At 51.9% G+C, this 15,251-nt stretch overlaps 2 protein-coding genes across 4 annotated transcripts in view; both read right to left on the bottom strand.

The window, feature by feature from the left end:
• The window catches only part of LLGL2 (LLGL scribble cell polarity complex component 2), a 32,596-nt gene extending 28,663 nt beyond the window's left edge, over positions 1-3,933 (bottom strand). For 2 of the 3 annotated variants that reach the window (XM_057381387.1, XM_057381388.1), the window contains exon 1: positions 3,833-3,933. The gene's annotated coding sequence lies outside the window, so the exon portion shown is untranslated. The remainder of the gene's footprint in view (positions 1-3,832) is intronic. The other variant, XM_057381389.1, reaches the window with a different exon arrangement.
• A 2,697-nt stretch (positions 3,934-6,630) lies between these two features.
• The window catches only part of TSEN54 (tRNA splicing endonuclease subunit 54), a 29,304-nt gene continuing 20,683 nt past the window's right edge, over positions 6,631-15,251 (bottom strand). The window contains exons 2-12 of the mRNA XM_057381419.1: positions 14,553-15,113; positions 13,454-13,517; positions 13,230-13,313; positions 11,884-11,982; positions 11,518-11,570; positions 11,087-11,185; positions 9,361-9,989; positions 8,832-8,892; positions 8,048-8,164; positions 7,410-7,454; positions 6,631-6,965 (exon numbers count right to left, since the gene is read on the bottom strand). Coding sequence (XP_057237402.1) covers positions 6,815-6,965; positions 7,410-7,454; positions 8,048-8,164; positions 8,832-8,892; positions 9,361-9,989; positions 11,087-11,185; positions 11,518-11,570; positions 11,884-11,982; positions 13,230-13,313; positions 13,454-13,517; positions 14,553-15,113 — 1,963 coding nt within the window. The 3' untranslated portion in view covers positions 6,631-6,814. The remainder of the gene's footprint in view (positions 6,966-7,409; positions 7,455-8,047; positions 8,165-8,831; positions 8,893-9,360; positions 9,990-11,086; positions 11,186-11,517; positions 11,571-11,883; positions 11,983-13,229; positions 13,314-13,453; positions 13,518-14,552; positions 15,114-15,251) is intronic.

Genomic DNA, 15,251 nt, shown 5'->3' with positions numbered 1-15,251 from the left:
GTCTCACTATTCATACAGAAAAGCAATGAAAGCACAAGTTGCAAGACAATCCTGTTTCCAATCACAGACTAAGGAGCAGTTTAAYATCAAAACCAGATTTCACTCTGTCTTCCATGCTCAGCTCCCTTCATTTCAGATGCTGTGAGAACCCTCATTCAACAGAAGGACAAATGCTTCTTCCCAGGAGCAGCATTAATTGTTCCTCACTGCTGAGTGTTACCAATCCAGAGCTCCACGTTTTCCTTTGGCTTCCTTGCTTCTGCACACGTGTCTTGGTGCCCATGAACAGCTTGCTGAGACACTCTCCCATCATTTTCTCCATCAGCTTGGCACAGGCTTTGCAGGGAATTACCCTGTGCAGAAATTTGTTGAAATTTTTCCTTATGTCCTCCCATGAGAGCAGAGTTTCCAGCCAAAATGTTGTAAGTCCCAATCACACAAGTTAATCCAGTCTTGCAAGAAGAGGAAGCCCAGGTCAGAAGTTTTTACTACGTAGACAGTATTAAGTGTGGATGCAGTCTCAAGTTAACCCCACAACAAAAACATACTCATAATGAGTTTATTTTGCTCACGTAGCAGAGTTGCAAGGTACCATCTGTGTGCTTCCTTGGCAACCTTGACTCAACTTGCACAGGTTTTCAATGGGATACAGTCCAAGAGCTTTCTTTTCAAAATGCCAGCAAAGATCTCGAGAACTCTTAAATCCTGCCTTGGTTTAGGTCTCCTTCTCATTCCTCCCTCAGCACTCCTTCCTGCTCACAGGTCCTYAGAGAGAGAACTTCTACCCATGCATCTGATAACACTTTATCAGCAATGCTAAAATAAAAGAGGCCTTATCAAGCAGCTTTGTTTGAATTCCAGGCAGTTGGTGCTGCTGTAACAAACMGTCACTGCCATGGCCTTGTCTGAACCAGGTTCTCTCCTGCACCCAGGRGTTTGCCTTGTTGCTGTTACCAACACAGTCAGCAGCAACAGAGCAGAGGCTGGGTCACTGCACAGCAAAAAGCTCTTCCTTAGACCAGTGATCTCACACCAACTGAGCAAAGTATCACTTAATTACCAGACTTACCACATTTATCAATTACAGACACCGTGACTCACTGTGAAAGGATGAGTTTAAGAAGAATTTTAGCTTGCAATCAATGAAATGAGCCCAAACTATTCTTTAACTGTTCATCTCTACCACTCTGCTTAGCTGTGACACGCTGTCAAGGCAGATACTCAAGAAGAAAGCACAAGCCAAGCAGAACAGCTAAAGCAAGGGAAGGAGCAGTTGCAGTGCACAGGGAGAAGTGTAAGACATCACCTCCTTTTCCCAGGATAAGGAAGATGCTCTAACATTAATCTCAATTTAATGAGACCATGCAGAGATCTCCCTTACACAACTGCTGAGCCATTGCTACCCCCCAGCACCTGCAGTTTCATAAACAGCACAGTGTTCAGGTGCACCTTGTATACAGCAGTCAGAGAGGAAAACCAGAAGATCCTCTAAAAAGGATTTCATAAAGAAACACTAYGTGTGTGTGGCTGCCCTCCCAAAACACAGACAACATTAAATAAAATATCCGAGATTGATTCTCCAAGGCCTCATTGAAAATAATTGAGAACCAATCACACAACTCAGGCGAGTTCATGTACTTCCACAGCCTTGTGCTGGAGTTACCAGGAACCGCCCACCTGCAATGAATTTGGGAATTGTGCAAACCTTGTGTGTCATTATGACTCCCATTGTGTTCTCCTTGTCATGGGGGCATGACAACACAAAGTTTCAAAACGCTACAGCAGAACAAAGTCTTTGCACTGAACAACATCATTGCAAATGATGCAAAACCCTTTGTAGGCTTTGCAAAGGAGTGTGAATCAAACAGAAGAATGGCTTGTAACTTTGGAGCAGCATTTTACACACAGTGGGTCAGTGGAGCAAACCACAAAAGCATTTGTTTCATAAAGCTACACAAAGAGACCCAGCTATGAGAAACKTTTATATGAGAACTGGAGTTGCCATACAATTTCTGCACAGAAACCAAATCAGCCCCTCCTTTTATATTTTAATGAAAGATGAAGGTATTAACAGTATCACATACTTTTATTGCCAGGTATTAACTGCAAGACATATGTTTGAAACCTCCCTTGCTCTTTGACATTTCTCAAGCCTCTATGTCAGCCAAGAAAAGACACACCTCTTCCATAAGCAATTCCCGGGAATAATTACGTTACCATACCAGAAGGCCACTGGAAGATAAAGAGCTCTCAACTGGTTTAACTCCTGCAACACTTCTCTTTGGTCAGCTGTTGCAGCAGATGAAATTTGTTCAAAAACCAAACAAAAGACATTCCTCAGCACCATTCCTGTGAAGATGTTTGAGAACTCTTCTCCCTTTCCAATGCAATGAGTTATATGGAGCCCCTTGAGAGGCTACAAGCAGCACTGAGCAGGATTAGGGACTGCTCACTCCTGGCACAGATCATCCTCATCTCCTCCATGGRCCAGGCTGTCCTTACAAGGAACGTGCCAGGATGCACGCTGGGATGTACCAGCACTTTGCATTCCGCTTGCCAGAAGCACCAGCTTCCAGAATCAAAGCTAAGATCACCAGGCAGCTGCTTTGGGCACTCAGCTTCAGCTGGGACTGGGTAAAGCCAGATATTCCAGTTGACTGAAGTGCTCTCAAATGACTACAAAGAGCAGCATTCCCCATCAAGTGAGACCTGACAATAGACAACTTTTACTTCTACAATCTCAGCAGAGCTGTCCCCCTGTCCTGTCACGATCCCCACAACAGCACGAGGCTTTGTGCCACTGACTGCAGAAACACAGACCCAGAGTCTGCTTCAGCTGCTCCACACCATCAACAGCACCAAACACAAACACGCAAAGCTTTCTCCAAAGCCAAGGTTAAGCCTCTCCTGCAGGAGGGGAGATACCAGCAACAGCCTGTTCCCGTGGCACAATGAAGGACAACCTGAAACAAAGGCTGAACAACTTGTTTCACTGTTTTGTTACACCTGTTTGCTGCCTGCTGGAAGTAAAGTGCTCCCTCATCCAGCAAGTTCTCACAACTTTGGGAAGGGAAAAAAAGCCYCACACTAACAGTGACAAGATGCATTTAATACGRGCAGAGRGAAAAGAAAAAAAAAWKSYWAMMRRATATCCCGAGGGAGTCAGAGTCACTGCAGCTCTTGTTCTTGTCTTCTCCAAGACTCGTTGCTTGGAGCCAGCGGCAGCACCAGAGMCCGGCGGGGCCGGGCTGCGGGCAGGGGCATCTCCCAGCGCAGGACGGGGCGGGAGCGGCTCCCGCAGCCCCCGCGGAGGCTCCGCAGCCCCGGCACCGGCCCCGACCCGGACCCGCTCCAGGGCCGAGCAGGAAGTCCCGCAGCGGCCACTGCCACCACCTCCCCGGGGAATCCCGGGATACGGAGCTGCCGCGCGGTACCCGCGGGGGCTGCGCGCTCCGGCCGGGACAGACACAGCGCAGCGAGCCTGGGCACGGACACACAGCCAACAAAACCCAACAAAACCCAACAAAACCCAACAGCCCTCGGCGCCAGCGATGGAAGTTCCACGGGAAGCCACACACTGCCCGTGCCCCCCGGTGCGGCGGGGTCTCAGGTGTGGGCAGCCCCGACACGGCCGGCCGGGGCACGGCGATGTGAACCGCGCGGGGGCGGGTACCGGGAGCGCCTGCCGGCCCCGCCGCGCACCCAGCACGGGCGGGCATGGCGGGGCCGCTCCGGAGAGCTCTGCCGGGGCCGCGCCGACCGAACTCCTCACCGGGACCCCTCCCCGGAACCCCTCCCGCCTCCCCGTGCGGGCCCAGCGAGCGGCGCTCACCTGCGGGGGCTGGGGCCGGGCCGCCCCGGCCGCGCTCCGCTCCACGCCCGCTCCCCCTCAGCTGCGCGGCGGCGGCGGCCTCGCTCCGCGGGCACCTCCGGGCGGGGCGGGGCGGAGCCTGGACCGGGACCGCCCCCGGGGCGGGGCTCCGCCATGCAAACCGCGTGTGGGGGCGGGGCTTTGTATGTAAATCAGGGTGAGCCGCGGCTCCGCCTCTCTTTCATCCGGCGCGCTCATGAATAATTCAGCAGCGCGCGCGCTGCAGCCAATCAGAGAGTGGCACCGAGCGGCTCGTGGAGCGCGGGCACCCGGCACCGGCAAAGGGCGGCGGAGAAAGGCGGGCCGGGAAAAGGCCGGGAAAAGCTGACCGGGAAAAGCGACCTTGGAGAGGGCGGCTGGGAAAGGGCGGCAGCGAAAGGCGAACCGGGAAAAGCTGACCGGGAAAGGCGACCTGAAAAAGGCGACCTCGGAAAGGGCGGCCGGGAGAGGCGAGCCGGGAAAGGCGACCTGGGAAAGAGCAGCACGGAAAAAGTTGAACCGGGAAAGACAGCCCGGGAATACAGCCTCCAGAGCCTCTCCTCCCYGCTTCAGCCCCTCGAGGGACTCCCAGCTTTCACAGCCTGCCTGTGAAAATACACTTTATAGAAAGTCGAGGCCGTCGCTGGAGAAAGGCACACAAGTCTTGCTGCACAGCCCGGCAGGAGCCACCCTGTGTCCTGCTGCAAATAAAAGCAGCTGGATAAGGAAGCTGTATTTATGTTGAGTGCAGTGGCAGGCCAAGGCTGCCCATTCTCTACATCCATGCAAAAGCTTGAAGTTACCTCTGACAAGGATTCAGTAACAGTCAGTATTTCACCTACATTTCCAAAAGTGATGTTTTTCAATTAAATATTCAGTTCTGTCATCCTCTTGCAACGCCCAGCCGAGCTGCACCACAGGCCAAATTGGAGCAGCGGTATCAGTCTGGATCATGTTCCTATCCTGGTAAAGGCACCATCAGATGTTACGGTGCTGAGCAAGGCAGCCACAGTTTCTCAATCYTCCCTGCACTGGTTATTAAATTGTAATTGTCTTGTGCTGAATCAGGGAGTCTCTGCCCCAGCGAAACTCACTGGGTGGCTCTCGTGGAGTTCATCGATACAATTCCACCTTGGCATAAGGAGATGAGACTGATTGAAATCACCAGGAGTGAGTTTGACCTAATTCCAGGACAAACATGAGCCCTGTGGGTCAGACTGGAGCTCTCCAGGCTGCGCCTGTTCTTAGAAACTCTCTTCCCACTGCCTTTAATCTGTAGAACAGTCTGGGAGAACGCTGAGGGCAGATGGGGCTGCCAGCCCCGGCTTTAAGAACTCTCAAAGCCAAAGCACTGCTGAAAGGAGGAAGAGGAAGGGGAGGGAGCGTGGGAGGAGCCGTCAGACCCTCACCTCAGCAGAGCCTCGCCGACTTCCAGCATCTGATAACGGGGGCGTGTGTGTGAAACATGAGCCGGCACTGGCAGCACAGCMCCGCCACCTTGGGCTACGATACCTCTGACCACGCAGGAGGAAGATGAACGAGGAAGAGTTGTCGTGTGCCGACAGGAACTGCACGCGGATGTGGGGACACCTCCAGGCTCTGAGTCACGCCGGGATCGGGGCAGCGGCTGTATGCAAACGCAGATGGCGTAGGAGCAGGGTTACCAGGGTTACACAGCCACGGGCTTGCATGACCTTGAGCAGGCATTCACCAGCTGCTGCTGCTGCTGCTGGGGTCCCAGTAGCCTCCACAGTCTCCCTCTGCATAACTTAGAATTGCTAGGGGAATTAAGAACCACACTGAGAGGCTTGCATGGTTGGAAAAGGATTTTTTTTATTGCTTAGCCTTATCCACATCTCCAAAAGGAGTTATAAAAATAYCAAATAAAACACATCTAAACCAGTTGCTATTACAGTTTTGAAAACTTTGATACCAAACACAGCCGTGCTCAGCCACTTCCACCCACTGAGCACACCTTCTGGCACCTGGCACTTYTGGCATAGAGGCTAAAGTAAATTTGGTACCTAGATATCCTGGTGGAGAGCAATGGAATACTCAGGAGCACAACAGCCTCAGGACTGGAAGGCTCATTAGGAATTTGTAGCGGTTTTTTTTTTTTTTTTTTTCTCTGAGATCTCTCACTTGCAAGAGAAATAACAAGGATCCACAGCCAGGAAAGAGGATGTTGGGCTGGCAGAGAGGGGCTGCAGTTCAGCCCTGGTGAGACTATCAGATGTACTGTGCTGATAGTGGTGGGCAAACTTGAGCATGGCTTAACACTGTGCAGCCAAAAAGCATCTCAGCACAGCTGCTGCAGGAGGCTGAGCTGCCATCTGCAATGCTCTGGGGCTTTCTGTGACCTCTGGCTGATGAAATTGTGTTCAAGGCAGAGTTTCCTRCTCTTGAGCATCTGGAAACTTTCCTCCAGGTGACTGAGTTTATAGCTGTGCCRTTTTCAGACCAGAATCTGATCTTGACAATCATTGGCACAGCTGAATGACAGAGGCTCAGGACACAGCCCTGATCAGCTTATTCTGTCCCCAAGTGACCTCAGTGACACTTCAACCATTCCACTGGTGGAGCACGGTGATTCTTTACATRTAACAAAAGGATCACCAGCACAGTGTATTCTAATGGTCCACAGTCAAAAGATGACACAGGAGAGGCAGGCTGGTGGTCTGTGAGGTGAGAAAGCTGGAGAATCAATGGCTTCAAGAACAAGGCAGTGTGTACTCCAGCCCAGAAATGCCCAGCTAAGCCAAACACACTTGTTTGCTGTAAATTACACATTATCCCTGAGCCATCTGGGTGGGTGCAGTCTGTAACAGCCAATAAAGTGGCCAACTTCCAATGGTTCCACTTATCACAGGTTCCGTTTTCTGTAATATTTCATWAATCAGGAAAGCAAGTCCTGAGTAAAGCTGTTTCCTTCATCCCATCCCATTTCTGCAAGTGACAGCARCTTCAGTGATTAACATCAACAGGCAGCTTGAACTCCTTCAGTGAATAGAAGGTGATTTCTCCATGGTCCACCAGTGCAAAGACGAGCGGGACGTCCCCACTCAGATACGTCACCTGCTTCAGAGCCCGCAGGGATGGGATCTGCTCATCAAAGCTACAGAGAGAAAAAAACATCCTGTTTGTTCTTCAGGCAAGAGGAACACAGAGGCAAAGCTGTCCTGGCCAGCCATCACAACAGCTCCCTTTAGCCTGAGGAGCTGGTACTGATCCTGCCCACCCTTCTCAGTCAAAGCAGCCAGCCCAGAGAGTGAGAACACAACATGTCAGGAATGGCAGCTGTTGAATCCTTTGCCARAAACAAGGATAACTGCACACTGCTCTGTGCTGTGCCCATTAGATGGGGTTCACAGGAATATTGGCAAATGGCCAATCCACTGCAATCTTAATACCTTTGTGCTGGGAAGAYCTTTGGGTTGCTGGGATTAACATCTGACCTGTTTTTCCCTCCTTTTAATTCTGCAGTCTACTTGCTCATCAATGAAAATACTTCTGCAATAAGGATCATCCTACTGACATTACATCCTACATCATGACATACCTTGGTAAAACTGCATTACCACCTTCCTTGCTCTGTCTACTAGAGCTGCAGAGAGCACAGGGACAGGTTTAGTATAGCAAAATGAGACAAGGCAGAAACTGAACTTTGTAGCTAGCTATGGAGTTTAGGTATCAGGTGGATCCAGCAAGAAAGGAGACACCTACCCTGTTCCTACTGATCTTAACATTACATTTGACAAGGATCAAAATACTGAAGTCATGGCACAGAGCCTGCAGCAAACTCTGGGGAGGTTCATCTCTGCAGAAATCCATAGTGATCTGCACTGACTGAGGATTCAGGTTACATACAGCTCCCTCAACACTGGCTTCTACCTGAATTCYATAGGCATTGAAATTGCATGACAGCTGTGATTTCTTTCTCCTGACTCTTAGGAATACTCAGACATGAGCAGCAACCAGATGACCAAAGAGTGTGGGCTAAGTGCAAGGGCTGGGGGAGTTGTCAGCCACAGCCTACAACAAAGGAAGAGGAACTGAAAGAAAAAAAATCTGGGCAGAACCACCCTCAAGGGAGACAATCTGATGATCACAAGATGCTGGGTCATTTACAGATCATTAGGACTTCATTTCCACAACAGCAACTGCAATGTTTCAGAAAACAGCAAGATTCATGGGTACCTCCTAACACACATTCTGACATGGGGCCTCCCAGGGTTTGTCTTCTTAAATCTGGACACAGCATCTGCTTGATACACGTTGAAGTCWATCTTCATGGCCTCTGGGTCCTCCTGCAGCCTGCAGAACAACCCACACATGTATGGGATCAAAAYACTGCAGGGTACAGCAGAGCAAAGAGGGAGCACTGACTACTTTGGGTCCCTTGGAAGGCTTCACTTCTCCAAGGACTGACACTGCAACTGTTTTTATTACTTCCCAAAGTTTCCTGTAGTCAGAGCAGAGCAAGATCCTGGTTAATATTGCAAAGCACTAACAAAGACAGGAGCAAAGCACTACAGGGACTGCACACAAGCATCACACAGACTCTGAGACAGGAATCAGAACCAAAAACCCCAAAGCCAAGGTTTTATAACCACTGCAGCAKGGATGGCAGCACATTCCAGGGATGAGGCACAGGTTTGATTAATTGCAATCAAATCTCTGGAGGAGATACCTGGCTGCGGTGCAGAGAGGGAAGGGCAGGATAAAAGAGCAACCCTGATGTTTTACTTGGCCTGGAAAGCCCTGGCTCTGTTGCTGCAGGATCTGGTACTTCATGGAAATGTCACCCCCTCACTAGAGATGCAAGAGGGTCACAGTGCAGGGTATGGGATTCTCTCAGCACCCTGGGTGTGAGGCAGCTCCCAAACTGCTGCTGTGAGCACCTCAAAGACCTCACAAGCAGGGACAGTCACAAGACACTCCCGCTCCCCAAGAGCTCCAAGCTGACTGGCTGAATACTAACCGGGAGGCTCCATCCAGGATGTGGGAGGGCTGCAGCACACTGATCTGCTGGAGGAGCGCAGCTGGAGGGAGAAGGAACGGGAAAGGATCAGACCAGCAATTTCCCTCCCAGGGCACTCCAAGCACTCCACACCACCCACGAGCCTTCCTCCTCCGACAATGGCTGGCAGCTCCACAGTCACCACTGGCTACTTCAAAGACCTCAATTTCCWCATCTCCTCCCAGCACACAGCCCAGAACACCCTGCAGTTGCTTTGCATCTTGCTGGCCCCGATTGCACATGCCTAACAGCCCAGCAGGAAGGACTGCAATACAGCAGGACATGGGGAATGGATTAGAAGACCTCCCAAGGCCCTGTTTATCCTGGCACTTGAGTGGGCTATAGAAAGATTTTCCTGCTCAAAGTACTATCCCCAAAACAAATGTTCAGCTTCTCCATATCATCCCTTTTGCTGCTGCATGCCAGGCACTGCTTCCCAGAGCTGGAGTAGGGGGGAGAATGGGCCCTGCCATGTTCCCAGAGCCACTACCTGGCGAGGTCACTTCTTCTGGCCGCAGCAGTGGTGTGACAGCTTGGTCCCAGAGGTGTGAYGGCCGTTTCCAAACCCTCTSCTGTCTCCTCTGCTCCAAGAGGGCTTTGTACTCCTGCCAGTTGGAGCAGCGCCTCACCTCCTGGTCAGCATTGACACTGCTCTTGTACCTGCTCTCCCTCTCCCGCTGCTTCCTCTCCTTCCGTGACAGCTTCTCCTGTTTCTGGTTGATCCGTGTGCACCAGGAAGCTGCATCCACCTCCCTGGCCRGCACGTTCTCTGGCAGGAGCCAGTTGTCAGGGGAGGGCAGGTGTGTGCAAGGCTGGTCTGAGGCCACGTTGGGAAAAGTGATGCTGGTAAAATCCCAGCGGGGTGCRTGGGTGCCAGTGCTGCTCTCCTTGYGGTCTCCAGCCAGGCTGCTSGAGAAGCTCAGAGAGTCCTTTTGTCCTGTATCAAGAGGAACTGGCATTGACTCTCCCTCTGCATTGCCAGCATCTGATTCCTTTGGCTGCACTGACAAGGGCTTTTCATCCATGAGAATAGAGTCTCCACAATCATCTCCATCCTTGCTGGAGGTCCCTTCAGCTTCTGGAAGGTCCTCAGAAATTTTATGTTTCTTTTCATGCAAYCTAAAGATAAAAGAACAGTAAATAATTCAGGGAGAGCATTTGGTAGAACTTTCTCTCCTTTAAATCCTGCCTGCTCCCTGCTTACAGGAAGAATGCTGTCTGCCAAGCCTGAACGAAGGACAGCAAAGGTGGCAGGAATTTCCAGACAGAACTGCAAACCCTTAACAACAACCTCCTGGTTTGTGAGACAAATGAGAAAGTAAAAAATGCTGCCAAAACTAAGCAGTGAATGCCAAAGGCAGAATAAACCTCTCAGAAGTCCTGCAAGAGATTCGACTTCAAYGCCCAAGAGAATCCCAGCCTTGATTTGTATAGACAATGTTCCCATCCTACCAGCCAGGTCCACACCCCAGACACTGACCCAAACACCTCCATGCAAACATGCTGGACTTCAGCCAAAGCAGCACAGGCCAGGCAGAAACCTGCCTGCCAGCACCTCTTCTGGTGTGAGATTCACACCCTGATTCCAGAGAAGATGGGGCAATTCTTAGACCACCAGTTTAATCTCCTAATTCCTACAATTTCTCAACTCAAGCATTGATTTACTGTTAACAGGGACTCTGCAGCTTCATCCTCCCCGTTYCTGAAAGGCTGACGCCACCTCCTGGGAACTGCCAGAATTATGAGCAAAATTACTCATTGCCAGTCTGAGGTGATGTTTTGGATACGTGCAAGCTCCAGGACCCAACTGTGCTTTCTGCTGTTGAGTTTGGGAGGTAAATTGGATTGAGGAGGTGAGCAAGTGTAAGATGTGCACTGTGGTAACTGTGCTCCTGTTAAAAAAGAGCAGGAAGAGATACCTGATGTGTTTCCTTTGCACTGACCTGTCTACACTTCTCTTTTGGCATCTCAGCACCACAGCTGGGGGACTTGGCAATTTGCCCCTCTTAAGCCTGGCATGAAGCACACATGTGACAAAAGGGAACACTGCAAAGCRTTCAGGAAAAGCAGTGCACTGCCTGGGGACAGCCAAGAGCAACTGTGCCAGACAAGGTCACCCACAGCAGGGAGGCCTGGGGACACTGCAGCAAAGCAGCTGCTCCTGAGCCAGCATGGCCTGGAAGAGGATGGGAGAAGGCTTTGGGCCACATCCTTACCGGGGGCTGGAACTCCTCCTCCTCTTGCGATGGTGTTTCYCAGAGCTCTTGCAGTGACTTTCCAAGTTCAGCTGCCTCTCATAGGCAGATGGGACAGTGCTGGAAGGAGAGACCAACGCAGAGGCTGAGAGCAGGGTGAGGCAGTGGAGCTACCTTCTGCYCAGCCCCCAGGACACGGCAACCAAAGGCACAGAAAAAACCCAAGCAGGACCAGGATGGCCCTCTATCCATGCTCCATCTCATGTTCCCAATCACCTCCTCAGGAGGGAGGAGCAAGGAAGGACAGAGTGCCACTTTTAGCCTTTAATCCTCCCAAGAGGCAGAATGCAGGGCCAAAGTCCTCTGCCATCCCCTGGGGCCAGGCAGTGGGCACAGCCAGTCTCAGGATCTTCAGGAAGCAGAAAGCAGCACAGGAAAGAAAAGTTGGTTACCTGGGGTCGAATCTCAGTACAATATAACCCAGCTGCTTCAAGTGGCTGAACACCTTAGAGCAAAGGAAAGCAAGASGGTTAAATGACGGCCCTAAACACAAACAATTTACTTCAGTTCCATTATAATTGAGTGAGCACAGTGTGGCACTGGCAGAGGAGAAAATGCCAGGCTTAGGACCCAAAGCAAAGGTGGGGAAACAGGAATTGAACATCTGAAAGAAGGTGAGTGGGAACAACTGAGGATGACTTCCCTCCCATTCCATCCGAGATCATCCTAGCCTGCTTCCAGCCACTGGAAGAGCTTCTGTGGCAGATGCTGGGCTTTCTGCCTTCATYCTCCTGCTACAGCTGGAGGTCCCAACACACCTGGTAATGTGACAGAGTCATTGCCTCCTGGCACAGCAGGGTCTCGTAGGCTTCCTGGACTGACAGGGGCAGATCCCTRTGAAAGAGCTGGACAGAGCCCTGCAGGGCAAGAGCTTTGTGTGAGAATCACAGGAACAAATCTATGCAAGCTCACTCCAGTCCTTTCCCACTGGTCCTGACAGCTGGTCCCAGCACCTTCTCTGACATGATATCCATCTCTCCCCATGTGCCATCTGGACAGACAGTCCCTTTCCCATACCCAGGTTTTATCAGCCAGGTGAGAAGTTCCCACCCACAGCTCTCAGCTCCTGCATCCTCCATTAGGAGGATGCAGCTGGGAGCAAAATGCTCACCTGATAAAATAATCATTGCTTTGAGTGATAATTTAACTTTGATGATCTCAGTGAGTCAGGACACAGCACAACTACAAAACCACTTATGACGAGCACAACTGCGAACTGGGGCAGAGGAGTCAATAGCATCAACTGGTACCTCCCCAGGTGCATTTACATTCTTTACAGACCCAGAGATCCCACTTGGATACCCACTAGGTAACTTGTTCAGGGAATAGCAAATTAMATCCAGGAGGCAGTTTCAAGTGACACCTCTTTTCCTCCTTTTTGTTTTTTTAGATGGTGTTTAATCATGAACAAAGAAAACAAAACACTATGAACCACACCTTTCCCGTGGGATGGGCTGAAGGCATCTCACTGGTCTTTTCTGCTTTTGGGAGGATTTTGTACTCAGCATCTGACTAAACTATTTTATTGCCATCAGTTTGTTTACAAACTATTTGTCAGAATCCCAGAGGTAAAAAAGCCCCACCTTTGCTGTCAGGATTTAAGGGATGGCATCAGACACTCAATCTGTTTGCTTTGCTAAGGCAAATCTGTTTTGCTTTGCCTTTACTTCAATGCACCAGTTCTACTGATAACAGGCTTTGGTGGAGAGACAAAAAAAACCCTCTCTTCAGCAAAACAATCCAGCTGAGCCCTAAGCAGCATTTCTGCAAGCAGAGAAGCATTGAATACAACGGGGTCTCACTATTATGTCTGCCACATTTAAATTTCTTTCTGCCATAAATTTCTTCTTGGGAAGAAATTCCAAGCAGCAACCCCAAAGATCTCTGCTTAAAGTTAAGACCATGAATGAACTGGCCACTGGGCCAACTAACACATTCTGTCAGTGACACAGAGGCTGCTAGGGGGTAAGAACCCACAGCCTGAAGACAAACAGCTCCATCAGCAACACGCTAAAAGAGGCAATTCCTTGAGAACCAGGTGTTTACCAGCTGCTACAGCTCCCCCAGTCATTCAGCAAACTCCCAATGCCCCCATCCTACTTACACACTCCAGCAGGTACAGAGCTTCCTCGGGCAGCAGACACTGTTTGCCTCGCTGTGAGAACCCCATGGTGTGCCAGAACTTCCCCTGGAACAGGAGCACAAATCCCTAATGGGCTCTGGCTGTTGCCTGCTGACAACCAGGCTCCTTCCCATTGCAAGGAGCAAATTAAGGAACCTATGAGGCAGCAGGAGATGATGGCACTGACAACACTCTGTAGCACTCACCGCAGGGGACTTCAGCTCCACAATGCCCTGTTCTGGCTTCCACTCAGCTTTCACCAGATTCCCCCTGAGACAGTAAAAGATTAGTTTGTTACTACTACTGTGTCCTACAGTCAGCTCCTGGTGTAGAAGTACAAACAGCTCAAAAAGACGTCAAAAGRCAGGAAATTCCCAGGTGGCATTTTCACAAGGCATCAGAAAGACATCATTCTCTGGATTTAGCAGCACCAGTTTATCATCACCAACCAGTTAAAAGAGAATTCAGTCAGCAGCACAGATRCATGTCCATAGGCTACAGCAGGCTGCTGGAGATGCATGGCCTAAGCCAGGATATTGGTTATTGAATAACTAACATAGGCTGCCCAGAGAAGCTGTGTCTGCCCCATTCCCAAAAGGGTTCGCGGCCAGGTTGGATGGGGCTCTGAGCAACCTGGTCAAACAAAAGGTGTCCTTGCCCATGGCAGGGGAATGGGGTGATTTTTAAGGTCCCTTCCAACTCTAACCATTCTGTGATTCTGTGTCATACAATTATTCAGCTGCTGCCAAGACACCCTCAAATCACTGTACCCACCCACGGGGACACGGAGGGAAAAGTCAATAGCTGCAGGCCAAGTGTTGAGAGGCAGGCGTGAACATCTCCCAGGTGATAAGCTCCAAAGTCTGGCAGCACTGTTGAAAGCACCAAAACTGATAAACCAGGGACACTGAGACCTGGTTAAATCGACACTAGGCTGCACAGGAACATCAAGAAGATGCTCTGTTATCAGACCATGCCCAAGAAGGCAGTGGCTGCTGCCTGGAAAGGCTACAGGATTATATACACACCGTGAAAACCAAGAGCCCTGTGAGGGGACTTTCTGAAGCCACAGGTGTGCCAGCATGTCCCTGTGTTCCTGCTGGGACAGCCARGCTGTGTCGCACCGCTGCTGCTCCAACCCGGGCATTGAGTGCAGGTGAAGTGCGGGGCACTCACTGTGCTACCAACACCTCCCGCTACCAACAGCTCGATCCTATCGTGACCCCCGGGCTGTGCTCYACCCGCCGGCATCACCCCTTCCAGAGGGAAAGCCATTCCCAGCGCTGTTCCCGGGGATGCACTTACGGCCGCTCCGGGCGCTCCTCGGACAGCAGCCGCCACTGCTCCTCGCAGCAGCGCCGCAGCCTCTCGGCCTGCCGGGCCGAGCCGTCGGGGACGAAATCCTTCTGCCCGAGGGGGCTCCGCGGGGCCTGGCGACCCTCCGGCTGCTCCGCCGTGCTGCGGGGTGACAGCGGGGCGGTGAGGGACGGCAGAGCGGCCGGCAGTTCTCTGCGGCTGCCCAAACCCGGCACCGGGACCCCGGGCAAACCCCGGTGCACGCCCGGACTGCGGTGCCCACTCGGCCCTCCCGTACCGCGGATCCCGCTGGCGTCTTCCCGGATCTCCTGAACTCCGGTGACCCCCCCAAACTTGTTCCTGAGGTTCCTTCCCGGTACCGCCGTACTACGGTGTCTCCTCGGACCCCCGTACCACTGCACCTTCCGGGCCCCCTCACCGCGGCTCCCCCTGATGCCTCCCCGGCCCGCTGTACCGCGCGTCCCCGCGCTGCCTCCTCGCTGCCGGTACCGCGGGTTGTGCCCGGTCCCTCCCAGCCCCCTCACGGCGGGTCCCCGCGCCGCCTCCTCGCTGCCGGTGCCGCGGGTTGTGCCCGATCCCTCCCAGCCCCCTCACGGCGGGTCCCCGCGCTGCCTCCTCGTTGCCGGTGCCGCGGGTTGTGCCCGGTCCCTCCCAGCCCCCCTCACGGCGGGTCCCCGCGCTGCCTCC

The sequence above is a fragment of the Malurus melanocephalus genome, unplaced genomic scaffold (genome assembly GCF_030028575.1).
Source record: "Malurus melanocephalus ecotype Western Australia unplaced genomic scaffold, MMel_1.1 scaffold_509, whole genome shotgun sequence".
Lineage (NCBI taxonomy): Eukaryota > Metazoa > Chordata > Aves > Passeriformes > Maluridae > Malurus > Malurus melanocephalus.
Note: the sequence above shows the minus strand (reverse complement) of the source record. Positions and strands in the feature narration are given on the sequence as shown.